This window comes from Dicentrarchus labrax, unplaced genomic scaffold (assembly GCF_905237075.1).
Source record: "Dicentrarchus labrax unplaced genomic scaffold, dlabrax2021, whole genome shotgun sequence".
Taxonomy (NCBI): domain Eukaryota; kingdom Metazoa; phylum Chordata; class Actinopteri; family Moronidae; genus Dicentrarchus; species Dicentrarchus labrax.
In genome coordinates this window covers 9,544,754-9,568,878 of record NW_026136713.1, presented here as the reverse complement: position 1 = coordinate 9,568,878, position 24,125 = coordinate 9,544,754, and the positions used below count along the sequence as shown (strand labels likewise).

At 41.1% G+C, this 24,125-nt stretch overlaps 1 protein-coding gene across 1 annotated transcript; it reads right to left on the bottom strand.

The window, feature by feature from the left end:
- Positions 1–67: 67 nt before the first annotated feature.
- On the bottom strand, positions 68–22,216 carry jakmip1 (janus kinase and microtubule interacting protein 1). The gene is made up of 23 exons (XM_051419162.1): positions 21,747–22,216; positions 14,948–15,251; positions 13,651–13,983; positions 13,021–13,182; positions 11,804–12,016; positions 11,087–11,200; positions 10,692–10,838; positions 10,329–10,499; positions 9,573–9,632; positions 8,087–8,215; positions 7,706–7,834; positions 7,038–7,121; positions 6,021–6,083; positions 4,979–5,077; positions 4,037–4,138; positions 3,887–3,940; positions 3,741–3,806; positions 3,504–3,572; positions 3,174–3,251; positions 1,834–2,043; positions 611–676; positions 324–400; positions 68–229 (listed from the first exon to the last, which is right to left on the bottom strand). Exons 2-22 carry the CDS (start codon positions 15,101–15,103, stop codon positions 350–352), a joined length of 2,556 nt encoding a protein of 851 aa, XP_051275122.1. The 5' UTR covers positions 15,104–15,251; positions 21,747–22,216; the 3' UTR covers positions 68–229; positions 324–349.
- Between the last annotated feature and the right edge of the window lie 1,909 nt (positions 22,217–24,125).

The following is a 24,125-nucleotide window of genomic DNA, read 5'->3' as shown; positions in this document are numbered from 1 at the left end:
GGTCCAAGAACCAATATAGTAAATGTTATTTATAAATAAATCTCACTTTAATCTCATGTATATCTGATTATTTATTACATTTTTGAATATGTTTGCATTCCAGGTAAGGGTCTTCTGCAAAAGTGCACATTTATCAAAAAGGCCATATGGTTTTTGTGAGCTGTCTATAAATGCATAAAAAAACAATTAGGTTTGTTTGTCCTCACTTGCCTCCACAGCACCTTAAAACCTGAGAAAAAGGAAACATTTTTAAATTCTTTCCTTGTTTGTTGTTACTGTAAGTGTGTTAAGTACTAAAATGATACAGTGGATAAATGTGCTACCTGATGTGGGTCCACGGTCACTTTCATTAAGGCCAAAGAATAAATGCTAAAGAGAAAAACAAAAAGAGGAACAAAAACTAAAGGAACAAAAGGGGTTTAATAAACAGGTGAGAAAAGGGAGAGAAGAAAAAGAGCGTCAAGAAATTAATAAAATAACACAGAGCATTAGTATAGTAGATGTAACCTCCCCCCACATTATCTCTTGTTAATCTTTGCAGTATGCACATCCTCTTCCAGCCATAACAGAAAGCTTTATTAGAAAGAAACAAATAAAGACTTGAATGTACCTTTTCCTCTATTTCCTTTATTTGTCTCTTTTGCAAGTCAATCCTGTCCTCCAGCTCTCTAATTCTCTGCAAGGCAAAGACAGATTTGGTTAGCTGGTAAAATATGTTCAAATATAAAACTAAGACCATTTGGCCAGATCTTATGCAATCATCTACATTTTAAAACAGTTGTTAAACAGTTACTAAGACTGTCACTCAACTATTCCTATATACTCCAAATACCCTGCCTGTTTCCCATCATGCCCTCTGTCTCCATGGTAGCTGTGTTGGGTAAGGATAAGCTGCCATGGCAACTAAAGAGCTGATTTAACAGTGAACAGTGGAAGTTATAACGTCCATATTTTAGACTTTAAACCTGAGCAATTTATACATTGACTCTGGATAAATGTATTAGTGTTCTTGTTTGCAAAGAAAAAAAAGCTAGCTGCAGTATCTTAAAGTGTATTCAGAGTTTTAAAAAGAATGATTCAAATTTATTGGCAAATACACTTGGACAGACATGGAATTCTAAAGTTAAAGACGGGTTTTATTTATTATATAATCTGTTTCAAATTATTTTCAGTGGAGCTAATTTTGAATCCTTCAAACAAACACAGCTTAATCATTTATTAAGGTAAAAATTACCACTGAGTCCTAGTTACTAGGCCATTGAGTCAGCCATGGGACTGAGAAAGTGTGTAAAAAGCCCAACTATAGGGAAAAAAATGTATGGGACTTTTAAGTGAGACTACTAAAACTAAACTGCATAAATCATAAATCATCATAAATTTAATTAGTTAGTATATTTCATGAGTAGTTGATTAAAAATGTGTTTTAAGTGTTATATTGTTAGAAATTAGGAAAACAATGTTAGTAAGTTAGAGTACAAATGAAGTTGAAGGTGTCGTGGTTGTTGATGTACTCAATGAATAACATATACTGTACAAGCCATGGGTGTAAATCTACTGTGAGGGCTGCGGAGTGGAGGGATACTGAAGGAGTGGGGGGTATTCAGATCACAATGACATACACACTCTCACACACACAGCCAAGTCATTATGTCTCATCTGTTACTCTTCCACTTCTACATATGCATTTACAGTACAGGTTGCACACACAGGGATACTGCATCTTTTTCTTAGCACCAGAGGTCTGGTGGGGTCAGACGTATCAGACAGGGACCAGGGCTCAGGTTGAGGGAGGGCAGGATTCAGTAACCTGACTCGATTTGTTTTAAGCCTTACCTGCTGGGCCTGCTGTAGAAGCTCCATTCGCTCATGTAAGATCTGACTGTCAAACTGCCGGCTCTGCCGGAGAATCTGACGCCGCAGCTTGTCCACGGCTAGCCTCAGCTCCTCCCTCTGCCTGTCTGTCAGCGACTCGGCCACCGCCTGGCATGACGGCTGCTCCTGCTGCAGAGCGCTATACAGCGTGGCCTCCAGCTCCTCGATCCTCTGCACAGCCAGCCACATACACACACATACAGGTACACAAACACACACACACAGACGTGCACATGCACATGCAGAAACACACACAGGCATGCACAAACACACACATGGAGGCACGCACAAAAAACGGATACACATATGCACGCAAACACACACACACACACACACACACACACACACACACACACACACACACACACACACACACACACACACACACACACACACACACACACACACACACACACACACACACACACACACACACACACATACACACACTACTGTGACCATGGCAGATATGGGGAACACTGTTCCACTATATATATTGGGGGTTATTGAGGCTTGACCTTTACATGGTAACGTCATTATATTAACAACACAAACCATGTTTTTATTCTCAGTCTACTACAGATTAATTCCACAGTTGCCTGACTGTTCTGGCAAGGTTACCATGTAAAAACCAAGCTGTCACCAACACAATATAAAGTGGGACCATAAACACAAACCAACACCAAAACTGACCAAATCAAATGGTTAGGATTATATGGAAAGTGACTTAAGTGTTAACTATAGCCTATTTAAGTCAGTGGGAAGGGGTTAAGATCATTCATGCTAACAAAATCTGACATTAAAATCTTATTAATTCTTCTCAACTTCACTAGTTCTGTCCACTTGAACCAAGTTACACAGGCTATTCATAAAAGGCATTATATCTTCATATTTTCTACAATTTAAGAGGGAGTGAATCAGCGATTGGCATCCTCAGAAGATAAAGAACATTAGGCCAATAAACAAGAAGCCAAATACCCCCAGCCAATTCAGTGGCTCAGATTGTTCACAGAATTTAGACTTCAGTGGTAAAAGATGCAGTATCCCAACACAATGTGACAAATTCTACCTTCATGGAGCATGTTCATGATGTTTAATGGGGTTCAAAATGTTTATGTGTCATGCTGGAATGATGAGGTTGCACCCTTGCATTCCTGAATTACTTTATCATGAACCATTATGCCTTATACACAACCTTGGTTAATGGTGTAATTAATATAAATGAGTGTGTTTTGTCTATTCGAGAGGCTTTGGACAACTTTTGTATAAAGAGACAGGTCATACTGCTCCAGGCTCCGTACCATGTAGGCCTGGTCCAAGGCCTGCTTCCTGTAGTCCAACTCTTCCTCGAGGAATCCCTTCTGTTTACTGAACAGCTCCTGCAACAAGATGTAATGATATATAACACAAGACACAACTGAATGGTAGAGTACAGAATATTCTGTAGAGTCAGGAAAACCATGAGTGGTACATTTGACATCTGGGTGGACTTTTTGTGATTAGAATAGCAGAAAAATAAACAGATAAATAGCTTGTTTTGTGCATATAACAGTGAAAAGTCAAGTGTATTTGGATCTGATCTGTCAAAACATTTGAACATTTTGTTTTCTAATGATAAATTGATTTTTCACCTTGTCATTTTCCAGGTCGATCATCTTCTGTGTGAGGGCAACCTCTGTGCTATCGATCTGTTTCAACCACTGTACAGGGAGGATTAGGACAAAAGGCAAGGACCAGTGAGGGAGGTGGAAGAATGCTTTCTCAGAGGCTAAAATAACTTAATGTTTGGAATAAATTAAGTGTTATGGCAACAAGTGTCCACTGTGTGTCAGTAAAAACACAACATGTCAGAGAGGCCTTTCACTTACCTTTTCACACAGTGAGATCACCGTCCCTGCTTGGATCACCGCTACCTGCTCCTCATTTCTGAGATTCTACAGAAAAAACAACAGAGTTATCAGAAATTACAAGAATAAACAATCTTATTTTATCATAACAGTGTGTTTTAACTCACCCCATTATCACCCAGAATATCCAGTTTCTTCATCAGCTCAGGAATAATTACATCCTGCACAGACATGAAAACCATCAGACATTACATTGACTGCATGCAGGAAAATAGTCTGGTTATGGATATGTATATTAAGGATATGTGTGTTATCACCTTGACTCCCTCCTGGTGGCAGTAGATCTGCAGGGCACTGCTGCTGTTCTCAGGGAACGCAGACATGTGCAGATTGAGGGCAGGCGATTTGCGCTCCCTTTCCTACAGAAAGCACACACCAAGTTAACACTCACACACCAAAACACATCACATTTCTACAAGTCATGTAAGAGTTTATCATAACATTGGTAGTGGTGCACAGTGAAACACAGAATGTGAATGTAAATGAAAGTGAAAAGGGAGTGAATGAGGGATTTACTTACATGAAAACATGATCAGGATCTGCCAAAATGAGGGAGGTGGGAACCCATAGATTTAAATGGGAAACCAAAATAAACCAATAGGGAATTTGAAAACACATGCTGAAACTCAAAACTGAGAATGTGATCTGAAACAGATGCTACTCCATCAACATGGGTGAATTAAATATTTCAAATGTTTTATGCCTTTAAACCTCTAGGTCAATAACCATACTTATTTTGGTATATATATATTCTCTCTTTTATATTAAAGAAAAAATACTTAAAATAAACAATAAAAATCCCCAAAATACATTATACTGCTAATCTTTCCATAATTATCCATGGACATCTAATGGCAAATATAAACAAAATGTTGGACATGCATGCAGAAATGATAGACAAAATGAACAAGGTGGGATTAAATGTTTAACATAAATACATTTTTATTCAATTAAAAATTATATTCATCTTAACACAACATTCTTTCATTAAAAAAATATTCCAGTTAAGAGGAGGGGGTACACACAGCTGCCATGCAGACACAGAGGCATACAGAGGAGGACTCAAGTGTGTATATGAATGAACAATGTGTATGTTTGTCTGTTTGTCTGGTGAGTCACTGTATGTAGGTCTTGCGTCTGGAACTGAGATTGTTGTTGTCGCCTCCTGGTGACAGTTTGACGTTGGTGCAGTCTCTTACTTCCAGTTCCAGCACCCTGAATTCCAGCAGCTCATTCTGATCCCGAGCGTCCTGAACCTCGGCCTGCAGCCGCGACTCCGCCTGCTGCAACACACACATCTACAGACACACACACACACACAATGGTTTGTCAGGTTTAACAGTGCATTACCAATACCCCAAATAATGAATGTCTTGTAGTTTTAATAATGTATTTCAGATAGCAAGAATTATCACAAATGAACCAACTCATAATAGCATTGAATCTGCTCAAATTTAATTAAACTTTTATCTACAAATTATGGCCAACTCATATTATTAGTTGTGCTTTGCTAGCCTCGTATCATAGAAGAAGTTCATAGATTACCAGAGGGTTGGCACTCGGGTTGAATTTCAAGACTTATCAAGTGTAGCACAGTTAAAAGAAAAATTGGCACTGAATGCTTGCTCAAATTCATATCACTATGCTCTACAGAGATGGAACAAACTTACAGAAAATATAAAACCTGTTCCACCTTACTACTTTTGAATCCAGATAAAAACATCTGTTTTATAATGCTTCTGACTGAACCTTAAGCACTCATATGTACTGCCCTTGCACTTACATCTTCAGTTTCCTAAAATGTCTTTTAAAATTGTTTCTCACACTTTAACTTGCATTTTAATGTTATGACATTTTTTCTTTTTAATCTTAAGAGTAGTGAATTGCCTTTTTTGTGAAATGTGCTTCACTAATAAACTTACTTTGCCTTGATCAGATAGTTTATTTTTATTTAATAAAAATATTAGTAGTTTGTAAGACTAGACTGTATTTCATGTCGTTCTTTGTATTCTTTTGTTAAATGCAAAAAAAAATGTTTTGAAAAAGTATTGTTTGGTGTTGGTACAGAGAATATACAATAATTAGTAATAGTATTGTATCAGCAATTGCAATGAAAAACCTTAATACTAAGCTCTAGTTACTATGAGACTGTAAGCATGCAACAACACAGTAGCTTGATACAGTATCTATGTTTCCAGTGAAGTGATGCATTAAAAGTGAGTATAGTCTAATGCAATATACCTTCTCATGAAGTTCTTGGTTGGTCCTGAGCAAGTACTGCTTCTCCTCCACCCACTTTGAATCCTGCCATAACAATCAAACAGAACATCAGCAAGAAATTACACTGCCAGGAACAGGAAAGGATCCCAGAGGAGAGGGTGCAATGAAAAAAGCTGTCCGAAACACAATCAGCCACCTCAAAATCTCAAAACCATCTACTATATTTCCAGACCACACATGCAGGTGTACCACAGACACAAACAGACTGGAACAGAGTGACAGTAGTAGTTTATTGATCAAGAGAAATAAAGACCACTCCTGAGATAACAGGCAAAGGAGCTGCATTCACAATCATCAGGAGTTCACAGTAACAAGAGGAACAGAAGGCAATCTTAGGTGGAAAACAGCCGAGCAGCAAATCAAAACAACAGAGCTGGATCAAGCCACAGTGGAACAGGCAATATGCAGTGACAAAGGAAAAACTTCACAACAGATGAAGAAACTGATTGTAGTGATATGAATTCATAATAATAATTTCAGTGTTCCTCATGGTTTCAGTTAGGTAATAATTAAGGTTTTCAATGTCAGCATTTCTTTTAATCTACTTAGTTTTGACAAAATAGCCAAGGCTTTTCTTCAACACTGGCATGGCTTAGTTCTCAGACCAAAATGTTTTATGATGTACATATTGAATAAACTAAAATCAATGTAAACTATGAATTTTCATATTCAGAAAAGGTGTGACATCACTGTATTAAGATCGCGTATATCAATCTATTCACAGCTGAGCCTCCAGACTCAACCGCCCCAAAAGGCCCAATAAGAAACAAAACCAACAACAGGAAGGATAGAGGGTGAGGCAGAGCATGCAGGCACAGAACTGTGACATCACACATGCAGGAAATGACGTCACAGGAATCTGCGGCAGACCTGGTCGGCATAGCGCCAGCCCAGGAGCAGAGCAGCCAGACAGACATGCAGGAGGGCCAGTGAGAGCAGGAACAGTGAGCTCCTGTCACCATCTCTTGTCTTTGTTACCTGCCCCCTCTCGGCCAGGGCCTTCTCCAGGTCGACGATCTTGGCTTGGCAGCTGCTGAGCTCCATCTGCAGCTGCTCGCGTGTCTGTGGGAGGGAAGATCAGCCATCAGAGACCAGGGTGCCAAACTGGCTAGACAACAGTAGAACAGATTCTGAAAATTTAAGGGATGCAGTGATATATTGGGCAATATTCGTTGACCGACTGTAATCTGCAAATAAGCTGGCATCCATCACTTTCAGTGGCCGATGTTTATCTGATCTGTTGCATCAATTTTGTGCTGGATAAAGTTTTGTTGGTTATTTCCAATTTTGAATTTAGAAAAATAATCACATGCGTTTGCCAGCACTGACACAAATTGCACTCAAACACCAGCGTGCTCCATGCAGCAGCACAGTCAGTGAGCAGGTGTCCAGCTCTACGTCTCACATCTTGAGCTACAACATGGCAGAGATGCTTATCTTTGCAGATTTTTTTTGTTTTCTGGGGACAAAGGGGCTAATAAATAATAACAAAAAACATAGTTTTTTTGCATCAACTAAATTGTTATTATTTTAACCCTAACCCTAACTATACATGGTATTACTGCAGAACTGCAAACATATTCACTTCTTTTTTTCAAAGTTGTAAAGAAAAAAGGGTAAACGTTATTTGAATTGATTATACAAACCCTGGCTTCTCTCTCAGCATCCAGAGAGCCCCCTGTCTGCTCTTGGAGAAGGGCGTAGGCCCGCTGGAGTGCCTGGTACTCTCTGGTCAACTGACGGAAACGAAGCTCTGATTCTTCACGGGAAACACTCTTTATTTAAGAAAAACAGAAATTAAAAGTTATTAAAAAATATACTAGTGGGACAGGGTCAAACAAACCTTATTTGTAACTTATTTTTAAGCCCATTTCTCATTCTGTAAATTATTTTAATGGTCTGTCTTGTTTCTGTCCTGTCAGTTATTTCAATATCCATGCAGTATATATCTTTCAGTTGTAGAACTACAGAATATAATTTATAGTTTGAATTATTTCTTTCTCAATGTAGATAAAATATTTTCTTACCTCTTCTAAATCCTCCTCTGGAGTTGCAGGCGTACGGTCAGTGAGGTCAGTGTTAAAGGAGGTCAGCGACGAGGTCTCAGAGTCTATCGACTCCTCATCAAATCCAAAATACGTCTCCACAACATGCCTCTGCGCAGAGGAAGAGAGGAGAAAAGACAATATCCACATTGTTAAATAAAAACTTATACTAAACCTGATCTATAAAGCCAACAAATCCAACAAATAATCCAGATTATATCACATCTGATTTCAGATTAATGAATTTTAATTAATAAAAGACCCTAAATCCATCACAAGGCTGTTTCTAATTCTAACAACTGCACAGTAAAACTTAATTCAACAACATTTTGAAACATTTTAAAACGTCAAAAGCAGGTACTGCAATTCTGTCTTATCTCCGGTAAAATAAATCTGTAAACCAGATCGGGTTGCTGAACGTTAGTTTACTTCTTTCTTGCTATTAACTTTTCTAATCTCCACAGAGTCCTTACCATCATGTTTATAAGTCATCTCCTGGCAACCAGAGAAGTAGAGGCAGACTAGGGCACAGAGGCAAATGAAGGCAGAGAAGTAGAGGATAAGGAGGAGATACTCTGTCATGTTGCTACTAGAATAAATACACTAAACTATAAAGAATCTCCCCAAAATACATCTATCATGTTTTGGACTATACTAGCTGATCTATACAGCGCTCTGCGGGCCTCCAGTAATGTCCACAAAGCACAATTGCTTTCCGTTGCACTCCCACACAAACTGGAAAAGCAGACAAACAAAAGCTTCTGGTTACAATCAAACCTCCTACAAGAAAAACGAAAGGCCAGCTTCTGGTTTTTTTTTGTCTCCGAGCTCCAAATTCCCCAAAAAGAGAGGCAAATTTCCAGGTGCAAGTCCAAGAGCCAAGCTGCTGTCCCCAACCTTTTATCCACCTCACTAAGGTGACAAACTGGTTCCAGTAAGAGAGGTGGGAGAAAATATCTGACAAGCATCTAAAAACTCCTCCTCCTAGCAACATCATAGACTCTCAAATGTCCCCTGATGTGTTATCCCAAACACACACACGTATCGTAGCAATTATGTTTTTGTGACAGTCACCTCATCCTATTAGATATCCCTTTTCCTCTCTTTATTCACATACAAGGAAGCAAATATAAGCAAACACAGACTTAACTTGCATGTTTTGAGAAAAAATTATTCATGTTCCTGCAAGAACACTAAATACATAACATAAAATAAAACAACAAGTGAAAAAATAATTTCCACTTGCTGGGTGAATGGTTCACGCAGGAGTTGCACATGCTCAGCATGAAGCTCCCAGCTGTGAGGGATACTGTCATTATTCTCTCTTGAGCCCAATTAAACACAAACATACACAGAGACACACACACACTCAACTGCAAACATTGCTTAAGGATCAGTCAACCACAGATACAGTAGTTGCTTAGTTACACACTTCTGACTAACAGAGTTTTCACTCATGGGCACTTACTTTAGACAGTTTGAGAGGTTTCCTCCTGGTCTTTTTGTTCATCACCAATCGGTCACGTTCCTGAAGATAAACACACAGGAGATCAGCATCTCAAACTTTGTCCCTGGAGATTTGGACATGACTCAGTGAGCTGCACAGGCTTCACATTTCATAGGTATGTTTGAGAAGTTTTTGAGGAGTCAGAACTATTCTTTGTCTCTGTAGAGTTAACAATAGTGATGTCGGTAAGATTTGGTTAGGTCAAAGCTAGGGAATATTAAATCATCCATTTTTACTCACTACATTGTCTCAGCTGAAATAAATCCATACTGTGCATCCCTAAACCTATAATACATTCCACCATCCACTGCCCTTTCTAAAAAATCTAATGTAATCCTCTAATCTAGAGAGATCCAAAAGGCAGACAGGAGCAAGAAGTAAAAGGTAGTACTTTCACAATGTGATGCCCCCATTTAGGGGTAGGTGATATGGATGATATCCTGTTAACAATGCATATGTAATTTCATATAACAATATTGATAATTATTGTGATATAATACATTTTCTGCTAAATCAATTGAGAAAGTGGGTAAAATAAGGTCTATACCTATCCAGTGAGGTAAATACCTAAAAGAAATCTAAATATGTAATCATTTTAAAACAAAATCACGTATCACATAAGAAAAGCAAATGTAACTAATTTTGGAAATGTAAGCATTAAAACCAAATAAGACCAGCTACAAAATCTGACCCTGGTGGTTTGAGTAAAACACTGACCTGCGTGAGCTCGTCAATGATGCCACGCTGCTCAGAAACCTGCAGCTTGAGGAACTCCACTTCCTGTTCCTCGTGGGCGTGGCTCAGGTCTGTCAGGGAGCTTGGCCGCCTCAGCGGGGGCTGAATGGATTGTTGCTGTGAGGGGGGCCGAGAGGAGGAGGCTTTTTCCTTCTGAAGGAGGGAGACAGAGACAGAGGCCAAATTATGGTTGTATGGAGGCTTCCTTTTTGAGGAAATTCTTAGTGACAAAGTACAGAAACACAATCCCTCTTCCTCTACAGATTTCTTCTAGTATTTGAACTTTTTAATATTTAAGAGGGAAACAACAGAGTTGAGGTCAAACATTCGCTTGGTGTATCTCACCATCTCAGCGTTCTCTCTGCTCAGGTTCTTCAGTTTCTCCTCCATGCGCTGCAGCGTTTGCAGGAGGTCATCATTCTTCTTGGACAGCCGCTTGTTCTTTTCAAACAGGGGCTTCATCTGGCTCTCTGCCTCTCGCACCCGCTTCAACTGGACAGAGGAAGGAAATAGGGAGCGGAAACACTGTAATTTAAGTCTTGCCTTCTTGTGACACAGACTTTCCAGTTTTAAGAGGAGAGGAAATATCGAGACTGGAGGGCTTAGAAAATAACATGTTTTAATACACTCATGGGCCTGTTTCTTATGTGTGTATTTATCGTAAGTCTAAAAATATATGAGTGTGTATTTGCATGCCTATAATCACAACATGTATGTACTTCTGCATGTGTGTTCCTCACTAGTTCATTTCTCTCATCGGCCAGCAGTGCATTTCTGTCCTCCAGTTTCCTGATGACCGAATGGAGCTCCGCAATCTTCAGCTGGAACCTCCTCAAGTCACGCTCCTCGACCTCCTGTGGTGCAAAGGGGAGAGGAGAGGAGGAGGAAGACAAAATCTAAAAAAGGGAGCACATGCAGGCAGGCAGGCAGGTAATGGAGGAGAATGGGAAAGAGGAGGAGGTGTGATGAAGGATGAGAGGCCATTTCACAGTGCAAGTGTGAACCGGTATGTGAAGTATACACAGTATATCAACATTCTTCTCATGAATGAATGAGCTGTATGTGCAGATGTGATTTAATGCACAGATACACACAATATTGTTGTACACCTCCAATATGATAGATGTTTGTTACTCAGAAAAAAATAATGCACTTAAAGTCTAAAGTTTCAACTGTTTCAATCAGGGATTCAAGTAAATTACATTTTCTCTGTAATACTTAAATCCAGGGTACCTCCAGCTAATGCAAAGAAACCATCCAAAGTTGGTGTTCTTTCTTTAATTTGCCAGTTTAGAGGCTTTCTCACACTTCAAATCATAGCAAGGACCTCCACCTAATGTTTTGAATTCTTTGTGCAAACATTATCAAATTTAAAATATAGTAAATACCAGAAAAATATGTGTTATTCCATTTATTCAGGCCCATGTACATTTGGTTTTGTGTCTGTGTGTGTCTACCTGGTTGTTGAGCAGGTCTTGGTTGTCCCCCAGCCCAGGAGCCACTTCCCTCTTGGGGCTGCCGTGGTTGTGTCTCTCTGCCTCTCGTACATGGCCCAGCTGCTCATCCAGGGCTTCCTTCTGAAGCTGAAGCTTCTGGGTGTAGCCGGCCTGCAGCCCCAGCTCCCTCTCCAGGGCACACACCACCCGGTCCTTCGCCTTCAACTCATCCATCTAGAAGAGGGATGGATAGGAATATGGTGGTGGGTGGTGGAAAGAGTGAGTGAGTCAGACACAGTTTTCCATTAAATCCTACTTAAAGCCCACATTAATATTACTGAAAATTTTCATAATAAATTATAATATGTAGTGCAGATATTTCTCAGATTATGTTGCGGACAATATACCAAAAGCTTTTATAAAATTCAGAAACTGAGCTTTATTTGATTTACCACCATGTGTAAGTATCTGGTTTATGTTTTATGAAATACATTTGTTAGGCTTTGGGTGATGCAACCTTCAGTCTTCACACTGTCTACACCTTCAGTCTAAAAAGCTGTATGCTCCGATGGCCGACAACAGAAAAAAGAAAAAGGATGTGACAGTGTTTTAGCTTGTAAAAAAAATCTGCTTCACTGTAAGTAATTTATGAAGCTTTGTTCTGGCTCTGCATTAATGCAATGTCTTCTGACAAATGTTCCCACTTCTACTTCCCTCCGTATTTTGTTCTTTAACACTGGTATTTCCTGAACTGCCGGCTCTTCATCAATCAGCCATACTTTTAATCTTTTACTACTCTGATCCCAAATATCATAAAGTCTCCTTGCTCAAACATTCCTTTATTAAGAATAATGCCTGTTATTGCAGCCCTGCTCATTGTAATGTGGTTAATGTGTGACTGCCCAGGTAAACAGATTCTATTCCGGCAGATAAGCACGACATTGTGAGACAGGCCAAGCCAGACAGTGCAACAATTAGCCTGTAACCTTCATATGTCAGTGAGATAAACCCTGAGCTGGAACTGAACTTCAGAAGCAGGAAAACAGATGTCGGTGTGTGAGTGACTCTTGGTGATATTCAAATGTGGTTGGGACAGACAAGGGGTATAAAAATAACAGCTGCTGGGTTTTGTCAAGCTATCATACAATGTATTAGCCTTTTATCTAAAGACTAAGCTAGTGGACATGTGAGTTTAAGATAAGACATATGTATGTCTTCCCAGCAGCATGTGGTCTCACCAGTCTGCGGATGTCTCTCTCACAGTCCCGTTTGATGCGGTGCACCTCATCCTGGTGCTGTTGGTAAGCTGTGCGGAGATCTGCTGCTTTGGCTTTATCAGCCTGCAGAGCATTTCCAAGTGCCTCCTCAGCCTGCTTCCTGGCTGTCTTCTGCTCCTGGATCTAAAAGAACCCACACCCACACGTTAATATTAACACATACAAAACCAAAAACAACAAAGAGAGTGACACTCATTTATAAACACATGTCCCATTAGACAGTTGTAATGATAGATGCCCTGTTTGTCTGGAAAGGCTACAATGGAACAATAGCTTGGCAACAGGCTTTTCCACCCTGCTTCCTGTTTTTCAGCAGCAAATTTACAAAGGTTTACGCAGACCCACATCAAGACCCAGCATATACAAACACAAACACACACACACACACACACACACACACACACACACACACACACACACACACACACACACACACACACACACACACACAGGTTTCAAAATGCCAACTTTTCACAAAAAAACATACAATGTCTTTATTTTACAATTAACACGTCCATATTTTTCCACAATCTATAATGGAGATATAATTAATATTGCATTACTGTCACCTATATACATGCTAAAACCTACCTCCTGCTGTAGCTTTAGCCTCTCCCCATCAAAAGCTCTCCTGGCCTCCTCCCGAGCCTCTCCAAGAAGAGCATTTTTTAGCTTGTCAGCAGCTCCATCCCTCAGCGCGTTTACAAGCCCCTGGAGCCTCTGCACCTCAGCATCCCGGATCTTGATGGCCCGGGCCAGCTCAACTTCATGCTGCCGCGCCAGGCCCTCACGGACAGCCGCTGTCTCGCGTAGCTTTTCTTCATGAAGTTTGGCACGCAGGTCGGTGATCGCTACAGCGTGTTTGTGCTGCTCAAGCTCACGAGCCTGCCGCTGCTCCTGGAGCCGCTCACGGAGCTTACATGCCTGGGAGAGTGACACATTGTTGTTGCATAAGAATCAAATCAACCAATCACTATCCTACATATAACAGGCCGCCAGTGTATTCATCCATTTGCCCCAGACTGTGTACAGCACAGGGATGACTTTATTTGCAAGTTTGTGCCTAAGAGTTGGCAGTTTAAAACAAAACAAATGAACAGCTATTGAGCGGTGCTTCATTGCCCAACAGAGAGCAGTAGACACTTAAATCTACAGTTATGGTTTCTCTACTTGCTCAAAAAAAATGTTGAACCAAAAACAAGTTTTCCTTGCTTGTACCTCACTATATCTTTGCCTGCTTAAATGAATTTCATCATGATATTTTAAATAGAAAAGGTGAATTCCATTTGATGCATCCGTATATTTGTTCCACCCTTACTGTGTCAATATTATACTTTATGCGCTGCTGTTGACATTCTTACACCCACTGCTCCACTTGGCATCTTGAAGATGTTTTTTTATACAAATGGGAAAGGCACATGTTTTAAGCATGGCTTGCCCCAGAAAAAACTGAATCCCAGTACTGTGACTGTATTCTCTAGGTACAGCCATGATAGATGCAGAGAACAGCACAGAGGGGTGGTTTGTGTCAATCAGAAGATACAAGGAGAGTCAAACCACTCTGACGGGTTTTCCAAGACTTTAGAAGGGCAGGCCTCACTGAATAAACATAATGCTGATTGGCAAGTGGTATACACGTTTGTGCAACTGAGTGCAATCACCATTATTACAGCTTTAATCGGTAGAAGTATCACTTTTTTTAAGTGTGCATGTAAAGCACTTCATTTTGTTACTTTACAATTGTACACCCTCTTCTTCCTCGGCCTTCAGTGTGATGGTAAAGATACGATACAGGTAAAGGAGACTACCTCTCTGCTGTCAGTGTCATTATGTTTTTACACAAGGCCTCAACCTCCTCCTCTTCTTCTTCTTCCTTCTCCCCCCTCACCTTGCCCCGCTCCTGCTGCAGCTCAATCTGGATGTCCATGAGTTTGCTCCTCAGCTCCTCATTGGTGGCCTGCACAGAGTCAGCCATCACCTCCGATTTCTCCGGCTTCCTTCCCTTCTTAAAGGGTAGGGCCGCAGAAGGTGTGGTTGATGACATAGCACTCTGGCCACCCAATCAGGACGGACACAGAGTGCCAGGTGTGGCGAAAAAGGAGGAGAGAGTCAGTCACTGCTCCTCCTCCCTGCGAGCATCATCATCATGTGGATGTCAAGTCTACATCATTGCTGGAGGTTGCTGAGAGTTTCTATTTGAAAGAGACAGACAGACAAACATAGAGGAAAAAGAGAAGATGGAAAAGTGTGAGTCAGTGTTAAAAACTGGGTTACACGACACTACTTTACACAATACTCTGGGCCCAAGCCACATGACGCACTACGGCCTGGAGAAAACAGACTATTTTTGGGACTAACATTTACACTCTCCTCTGTTGCCCTCGTCCCTCTAACATATACACCTGGGTCATTTATCACCATCCTATTCCAGTCCCTGGGCTGTACTTAAAAGCTCCACAGTGCATGAAAACGTGTCTGACCACCACAGTTATAGTCCCTGGCCTCTCACATCTCCTTCAACACTTCTCTCTTTCAGCAGACTAATAAATTCATCCTTTACTTTGACGATTTCTTTGTCCAGAGATCCTGTAATCTGTTCTGGGCCTGCATACAGACTGTAAAGAATGAAGAGCAGTCCTAGCATCACTGTAGACCACTTAACATAACACTTAACACTGGCAGCCTGTACTAATGGAGTCTCCTTCGAAAATTTGAACTAGAAATCTTCTGCTTCATTCATTGTTCATCTGTCTATCCTTTCTATTGCCTTCTTTTTGTTTTCACATCTTCTCATCATGGAATAAATTACGGTTTCAAATAGATATCTGATTGAGTTACTCTTGACTCTTTGGACCAGGTGAATGAAGATAGCAGCTGCCATCTGATCTGTCCGCTTTATCCTTCAGTGAAATAACAATGGCAAGACTTTCCCCCCCTTTGTCTTTCTAAACACACTGCAAATACTGTAAAGCATTATTTATGTATTTATTTTTTTCTGTTTAAAAGAGCCATAATACAAAACAGAGAATAGCAGCAAACAATCACAATGTGAAAATTTTGTGCTCATTACATGACTTTATTCATTTTCTGTCTATCAACTACTCGATTATTTGACTAATAGTTTCAGTGTTAATGTAAAACCAGTAAGGATATCATTGTTCATCAGCTAAACTGGAATTAAGGGTGACCGAGGCTAATAAAAAAAGATTTAAATTAATGATTTGTTTACGCTCTACTCCTCCTTTTTTTCCCACTGAAGGCAGGCTACAGTTGTGTTAGCAGGTGTATTTTTGGCATATTTTTCTGTGGATGCGTTGCTACGATAACACACATTCACTGAGATGAAAGTGGACTCCTCTAATCTCTTCCTGGGAATGAATTGTAACCCAGTAACCTTACAGTCTTTCTGCTTACTATTAAATAAATAATGCAACGATGAGGGAGCTGAAGCATTAAGACCACGGGCCTCCATCTTTTTCTACATGCACATAACCAAACATTCATACAACATACACAGATGGCAGCAATAGTTACCAAGGCAACCCTTGCTCTCAAAAAGTCTATTCCTCTCATAGCAAAGGATGATGGGAAGGAGGAGTCTCACAGTGGATTTGAAGCACACACACAGACATTTTGCACAAACAGAAAACTGCATCGTATAGAGGCTGCACATTTGTTATCTGGTCCAATCTCTGAGACGAGGTTGACTGAGAGAAAGAAATGCATTGATGCTGGAGGGCAAGAAAGCTTTCTTCCACATGGCTTTCTACACAGCACGCACAGCCAAACATTGTGAACCAGTGGGAATGGGAGAGAAAAAGAATGAGAGAAAGGATGGAGGAGGATTAAGGCTATGAGACAGAGGCAGAGAAGAGGAAAGAGCAGGAGCAAAGTGGAAAACCAGCTCTACCAACCTTCATCCATCCCCCCCTTACATTCTCTAACCTCTCTCATCCCTCCACCCCCACTTGCTGGCATGGTGATGTTACCGAGCAGTCAGTGATCTCACTCTCATTCACAGAGAGAGGAAAAGAGAGGGAGAGAGAGAGATCATTCACACACAGAAAGCACTGACACAAGCACACAGTCTTAAACAGAACAACTAGCGACAGATACAGCTGACACATATTCACTCAGGCACCAAAAGGCCCTTTACACCCATTCACATTAGTAACCAACATATATTTATCCACAGGAGGTCAATAGACTTGACTACAGCCATGTGTACCGGAATTTCTAGCACACAATTTACAAGAAAAAAATGTCTCCTGTACTCTTTTCACCCTGTCACTGTTTTAAACATGTTTATGCATGCCTGTGCCATAATCAGAGACCAGGTGTACCCGAGCTGAAATAGCTGAGAGCCATGAGGGACGGTTTCATTTGTTTTTCTTCATAGGGGAAGGAGGAGTTGATGCTATTCTGACGAACATCTGGATGTAACACACAGAGTGGTAACTTAAGTGGTTTGATGCTTGTCAATCATTTTAATACATATTTTGTCTTCACACATTTTGGGTCAATCTAGCTAGTCTCACTAGTCTACTGATAACCTGTGCTTGCATCACACTAGAACTCTTGTTTAATAATATATATATGCCTTCAACCGCACACAGTTCCCAACAATGCCTCCTGGAGCCACGTGTTCCCAAGCTGGCAGCCAGAACTGAAATTTTATAGGGGAAACTGGAACATTTTACAGGGACACCAAGAAGCTAACAAGCACCTTTAATGCAAACAAAACCCTGCACAAGTCATAGACCTTAAACGACCTCATCCTCTTATATACCCAGTATATACCCAACGTATATTGCACTAGAAGACTTAAATGTTTAAACAAAAAGTTTCTATCACCCACATATAGTCGAAATAATCCTATATTCAAAACAATTTTTTTTTTTAAATCACTGTTACTCAATCAAATCAATCACAAGTTATATCGCGAATAATACAGATACAACAAAAAGGCCCATTCAAGGCCTACTTAAATGAAGTGAATGTAGTACAGTTACAATTGGCTTAAACAAACAATGGAGCTAAAAACAAGAAAAAAGTGATGAAGAAATTCTGTAACTACTAAGGAGTTTCACAATTAAGTGTACGGCTGCTTGAGAAATAAACTCAAAAAAAGTCGGCAACAAAATGTGTCTATGTCAACATCAGTACAACATAAGAACATTAGCAGAAGCATAGCATAATCGAGGCTTTAGGTTGGTACCTAGCTACCATTGGCTGTTGAAATCTTAATCCTTTCAGAAAGGGCTGAACAAAGTGTGGTATTGTTTTTTGTGAATAGTGAATTGTACTGTATGGACTGTGATAAGGTGCCTAAAGTAACTTTAAGAGCTGGTTTGATCATTTGAAACAAAAAGCTGCTGTAAAAATTGTCCACCTACTCGTTGGCAATAAAACCATTAAGTTTCCGATTACTATTTCAGGTACATGTGGTGGCAGTGTTCCTAAAACCTTTATACCTTTCTGTGTCATTCTGAGAGTTTACAGCCATACAATTAGGTTATGATGCAAAAGTAATCTAATCATGAATCATATTGCAATCTGTCTAATCAATCAGTTGCTTGCTCTGTAAAACATCAGACAATAGTGACAAATTCCCATCATACTGTCTCAATGACTTTCTATTTACTATATAGTTAAGACAGGAAGAACCTGCAACCATCAAACTTTTTGGCATTTCACTTAAACGATTAACCAATTCTCAAAATAGTTGCTGAATAATTTTTCTTAGATTGCCTACCTGATATTTCCACTAATCGTTCCAGTTCTGGTTGCTTCTTCCTCTGAAATACCACATTGCTCTCCACTCACTTCCTATATTTATGTGATTACTTGATTTATCACATCTCAAAATTCAAAACATAAGTGGAATAAGTATTAGCATTAGTGCAATAAACCTGTCCTTGGTGGACATCTGAAAAATGAAGCCTGCAGAGAGATATGCAGTTGTATTAAATTACAGAGTTGCTGAGGGATGACACAATCATGATTAACATGCAAATTGTGATTTGGACTTTGGACTACAATTGTTCCAAACCAGCTACAAAAAATAGTTTTAGTTCACATTTATTATTTTCATGGCTTGTTTGTGATTACACTTCTGTGATATAGAAATATATAATAATAGCTTTACACTTTGGCAGAAGAGCCATTATTGGTTGTAAGTGAAGTACAAAATGTAAACAGACTTCTTTGCAATGGTCACAAGCTTGTCACACACTTACAGATGGACCTCCTCAAAGCTAGACAGACCACACACACACACACAGTGTCAAACATTAACAAGACTTCAGTGAGACATGCAGGCCCAATAAATTCATAAAAGAGCTGCAAATGGAAGGGCAAACAAAGACTCCTTGCTTCTCTGTGCAGGTTACAAAAGCAACAGTGAGGGAGTGGACAGAATGACATATACTCCTGTTTATACTACACATTTGTTACAATGCCTCATGGGCTTATACATGGACACGACACACACATACATTCTCATTGTAGTCATATCTGCATCGGCAGAGTGTAGACTGTCAGAACAAGTCTGGCCACACTCCAGACATCCCTCCACAGCAGACACACACGCACACTCAGCAGTCTAGTGATACTCCAAAGACACTGTAAAGATCCCGCTGAAAGGCTGAGTAACCCAGCAAAGTGCAACACTAGTGAAGCATATGACCTAAAAACTACTATGCCAACTACAGGTTACTGACCCCAATGACTAGTCAACCCAAACAGATAAACACAATGTCTCTTTCGCTCTGTGTCTGTGTCTGTGTCACACACACACACACACACACACACACACACACACACACACACACACAACACACACACACACACACACACACACACACACACACACACACACACACACACACACACCGTCTACTCAGTTATGGTATTGCTACTTTTACTGTTCAGGGTTTAGGTCTATAGTAATGTCACAATTTGGTTGCTGGACGCTTTATGTGTTTTTGGATTGTGCATGCACTGCACATATATGTGCATGTATGCTTTTGCATGCATGGGTGCCCTTTTGTGTATGTTAGCAGCCATAGCCGCTCCCAACTCAGAAAGACATGATAGTGCTATCAGTAATGTGATTAACCTTGCCTCTCTCTCTCTCTCTGTCTTCCTCTCTCCCTACACTAGCTGGTTGCCTCTGGCTTACACAACATAAACATGAATACACAGTGCAGACATTTACTCATCTGTCCCACTCTTTTTATTCAGAATATAGGATGAACTACCCTGGTATGTCTTCCAGAGAGGGTTATAATGGAGGAACTGAAGCAATCAGAGAGGCACTCACATGTGGGTATAGTCCACAAGGATTATCCTGGTGGCAGCCTGTTACTCAAAGCGTTACGCTGAAGAAGACAGGGGTATGGAGGGAGAGATAGGATTATGAATGAGGAATAAGTGGGACAAATTAAGTTAGGGGAAAGGTGGCTGAAGGCAGTGGGTGAGGAAAATTAAAAGAGGGGTGACATAAACAGGAGTCCAGGTGAATGTCAGCATTCATTGACATTATAGCTAACATCGAGTAGACTAACAGGTTGAGGTCAGGGTGACAAAATATAATAATAATATGAAATAACCAGAAATAGACAGCAACCCTTTCTCTTCCTGTCACAATAACAATCACAGTTTTGTTCCAGTACTTGCATGAGAGCTATTCCTTCCTCGGCACCAGTTAATACAACACATAAAAATGAACACAGCATCATAGTTTGTGCAGCATGCCCTGAGCTGGCTGATCAAACACAAGTGAGTGTGCAACACATGTTGGCTGTCCACTGGAGCAGATTTACGAGCCTCTGGGGCCGCCTGCTATACAGCAGCAGAGCTGTTATGACAGACAAGAGTCCCCGCCTGTAAACACAGCGGACGGACAGAGTACATGCATGGCAGAGGACTGGTTTGGTAGACCAGCGACATGGTGGGGATGGCTTAATGCGATGTGGCCAACTATGTAATGAGCTGTCAAATAGGAGATTACAGGGTAGAGGGTGCTGCTGGAGGGAGCGCTTTACACTGCTGACAGCCTTCCTGTCCGGCTTCCCAACCACACCCCACAGCGACATGCATGCACGGGGCTGCTGCAGCATCCTCCTCCAGCCCACAGAGGTCGGCTGTCCTTGCACTCAGGCTGTACGGACTAATGTTTCTGTGTGAACCACTGTCATGTTGCATTTCCACCGTGTTGTTCTGGTGTTACCGCAGACAAATGTGGTCCAGTTGTGGCCTCCCTTAAACCAGGGTAGGACGAGGAAAGCAACATCGGTAATGTAAGATAAAAAAAAAAAAAAGAAAAAGAAAGCAGTTGAATATTAATCACTCGTGTCGAGTAACGTTATCATCACGCTTCATACTTCCTCTGTGGCCAGCTGGCAGAGTCGACCAGAGATGCCACACACACACACACACACACACACACACACACACACACACACACACACACAGGTTCACGATGCAGCCTCCCTGTCTGGGTTGATATGAGGCTTGGCGGAACTGTTAGCTAGCCTAAACTCACATGTAAAGCCTGGTAACGATGGAGCCCGGTCTGTGGCTCTGACATGAGACCGACATGGAAACACGGATGTCGGATATTCGCCACCGCACAGTCGAGACTCGACAGAAGTTGTGTATCGTTATAAACCGAACAAACTTACCTGAAATGGAGGTCCAGTGGGCACACAAGTGTCCTGGTGTTGAAACCGTCGCTGCCTAATTTGCTTCACATCCAGGAAGGGAGGCTTCGGCGTGGAGGAGCTGTCTGAACTCACCCTCCCTCCCAGCTCACCGCGAACAAACGACCACTTACAACTTTACTCCCCGGGTCTTACTAACGTTTTCCAGCAGTGGCTGAAGTTGTATCTCCCAGCCACCGACGTTATCCCTCCTCCAGCTACAGACTGGATTCAGCTCCAGGCTTCCCCTGCGCTCGCGCCGCACGCTGACACTTCGCTCCACGCCCACACACACACACACTGGGGTGCACGCGCGACGTCATCCGTTCCTATACATTTCATCCACATGAGTGAAGGAAGAGATAAATAAATAAAACGCGTTTCGATGCCCGTGCAGACGTGAAGGCGTGTGTGTGGTGGTGGTGGTGGTGGGGGGAAGCCGGGCGGGCGTCGCCGGTAGCGTGATAGAAGCGCGACACCTGACTGCGTGTTCAAGAATGACACCGCGCGCCGTTAATGCGTGAACACGCCGCCGGTGCGGGAGAAACGTACGTCGTCAGAGGGCATGGTGGTAGAGACAGATACCAGCGGAAAGAGAAGACACTTCATTTGATGTCAAGTGTGTCTTCAGTATTTTAATGTTGCTGTTATTGTCTAAGAAGATAATTCAACAATTAGGTTCAACTCGATCAGCAAAATAGAAATAAGATTTTAATCAAATTATTACCTTTATTCTATAACGGTGAATATGTTAATAGTACTCTTGTATCTTGCATTGTTTACTTTACTAAACGTATTGTGTTTACATAATGGTGTATTTCATAAGAGCCGCTGTGCCTCTCCCCAGCAGGCATCATTTTAAAATCAATGTATTCTTTACTAGTAAATTAAATGTATTATTAAAGGTTAACTATCATCATCATTATCAAGCATCCCTACAGTCTGTATCTTATTCAATAAGAGTGATGCATTGTAACTGGAAAGCTTCAATTACAGGTACCGCAGGGCTACTAATTCAGTAAATCTATCTAGGACAATATGACTCGCCAAATCATGAAACTAGGTGAAATAATCTGACAATATAAAAGTGGCGTGAGTGTGACCCAGATTCTGGAGGATACATTACTTACGCACAGCTGCCTGTCTCTGCCTCTCCTCACTGCCTGTCTGTCTGCCATTCACGAGCAGCACCACACACATGATCACAGCTTTCAGTGGCTGCAGCATATGCAGCCTATCGCTGCAGGGCAACGTAGGCCATGGGAAGCGGAAGAAGAAGAGCACACAGGGATGAGTTTCAAATGTCCTCTCCTGCAGTGGGTGTTTTTTTTCCCATGTTGTATAGGCTTGCGCTTTATATATGTGTGGTAACAGTTTTGAGTGCAAAGCAGACTAGCAAAGGGGGCGCGTTTGGTGTAATAAACTGCTCTCTATTCAGATTCCTGCTGAGGCCAGCAAACAGATACCCAGATGGAGTGATAAAGTAAAAAAAAACAAAAAACACTGTGGCTGCAGGCAGAGAGAGAGAGAGATGAGGAGAGGGAGGGATGTGTGTCCTGCTTTGTTTTGGTGAAGGATTGACTCAGAGAGCGAATGTGTGTCAGGGAGCTTTAATGAGTGTTTCTGTTAATTGTTTTTCCTGAGGTATTTTTACTGTTTTCCACAATATGGTATGCTGTGAGTCTGTTTTTGTACCGTGCTCCTGCTGAAAGAACATCAGCAGATTTCACGCAAAGAAGATAAAGTAAACCCTGTGATTAGGCCTTGTGATAGCTCATCCTCAGATAAAAGAACAACCCAATGTGTAATCAGGTTACAATATGGTGTAAAAGTGATGGTGTAGGTGTTATGCTCCTAAGAGAAGGTGCACTAATAGGCTGACACAGTCTCACTCATTAGCAGTGATAGCGGTTGATAGTCAGTCAGCCTATTTCCATCGCTTCAGCCCGGTTATGACTCCCACGGTAATGTGAGGAGTCACCGTTTTTATCAACTTAACATAATCATCTTAGCTTTTCTGCATATCCATGAGAGCTGTCCATAATAAGCTTAACATATTCATGACAGCTGGCAGGTTAAACTAAATATAGCTTTCAGAAATGGCCTGTGGTATTCAGAAGGGACCAGAGAATCAAATGAGGCCTATATAGCTAATTCTCCATCGAAAACATTAGACACCTATTAGAGGCGTCCATTTCCGAAGCGAGCCACCAAACTGACCTAATTTCCACAATGTAACCCCAAGTCTCCAGTCTGGAGTGCTTTTGTTGACGTAACACTTTCATATGAAGGCAATTAGGCTTCTCGGGCATGAGTCACCGCTGTTAGTCACTAAAAAATCTGCCTGAGTCTGATGTTCCA

Excerpts from the sequence above, each read along its gene's own strand:
- jakmip1 (XM_051419162.1), bottom strand. The coding sequence starts at position 15,103 with ATGTCATCAACCACACCTTCTGCGGCCCTACCCTTTAAGAAGGGAAGG. Across the intron at positions 13,183-13,650 it reads GGCTAAAGCTACAGCAGGAG|ATCCAGGAGCAGAAGACAGC; the intron begins GTAGGTTTTAGC and ends GGGTTCTTTTAG. Across the intron at positions 677-1,833 it reads TTCTACAGCAGGCCCAGCAG|AGAATTAGAGAGCTGGAGGA; the intron begins GTAAGGCTTAAA and ends TTTGCCTTGCAG.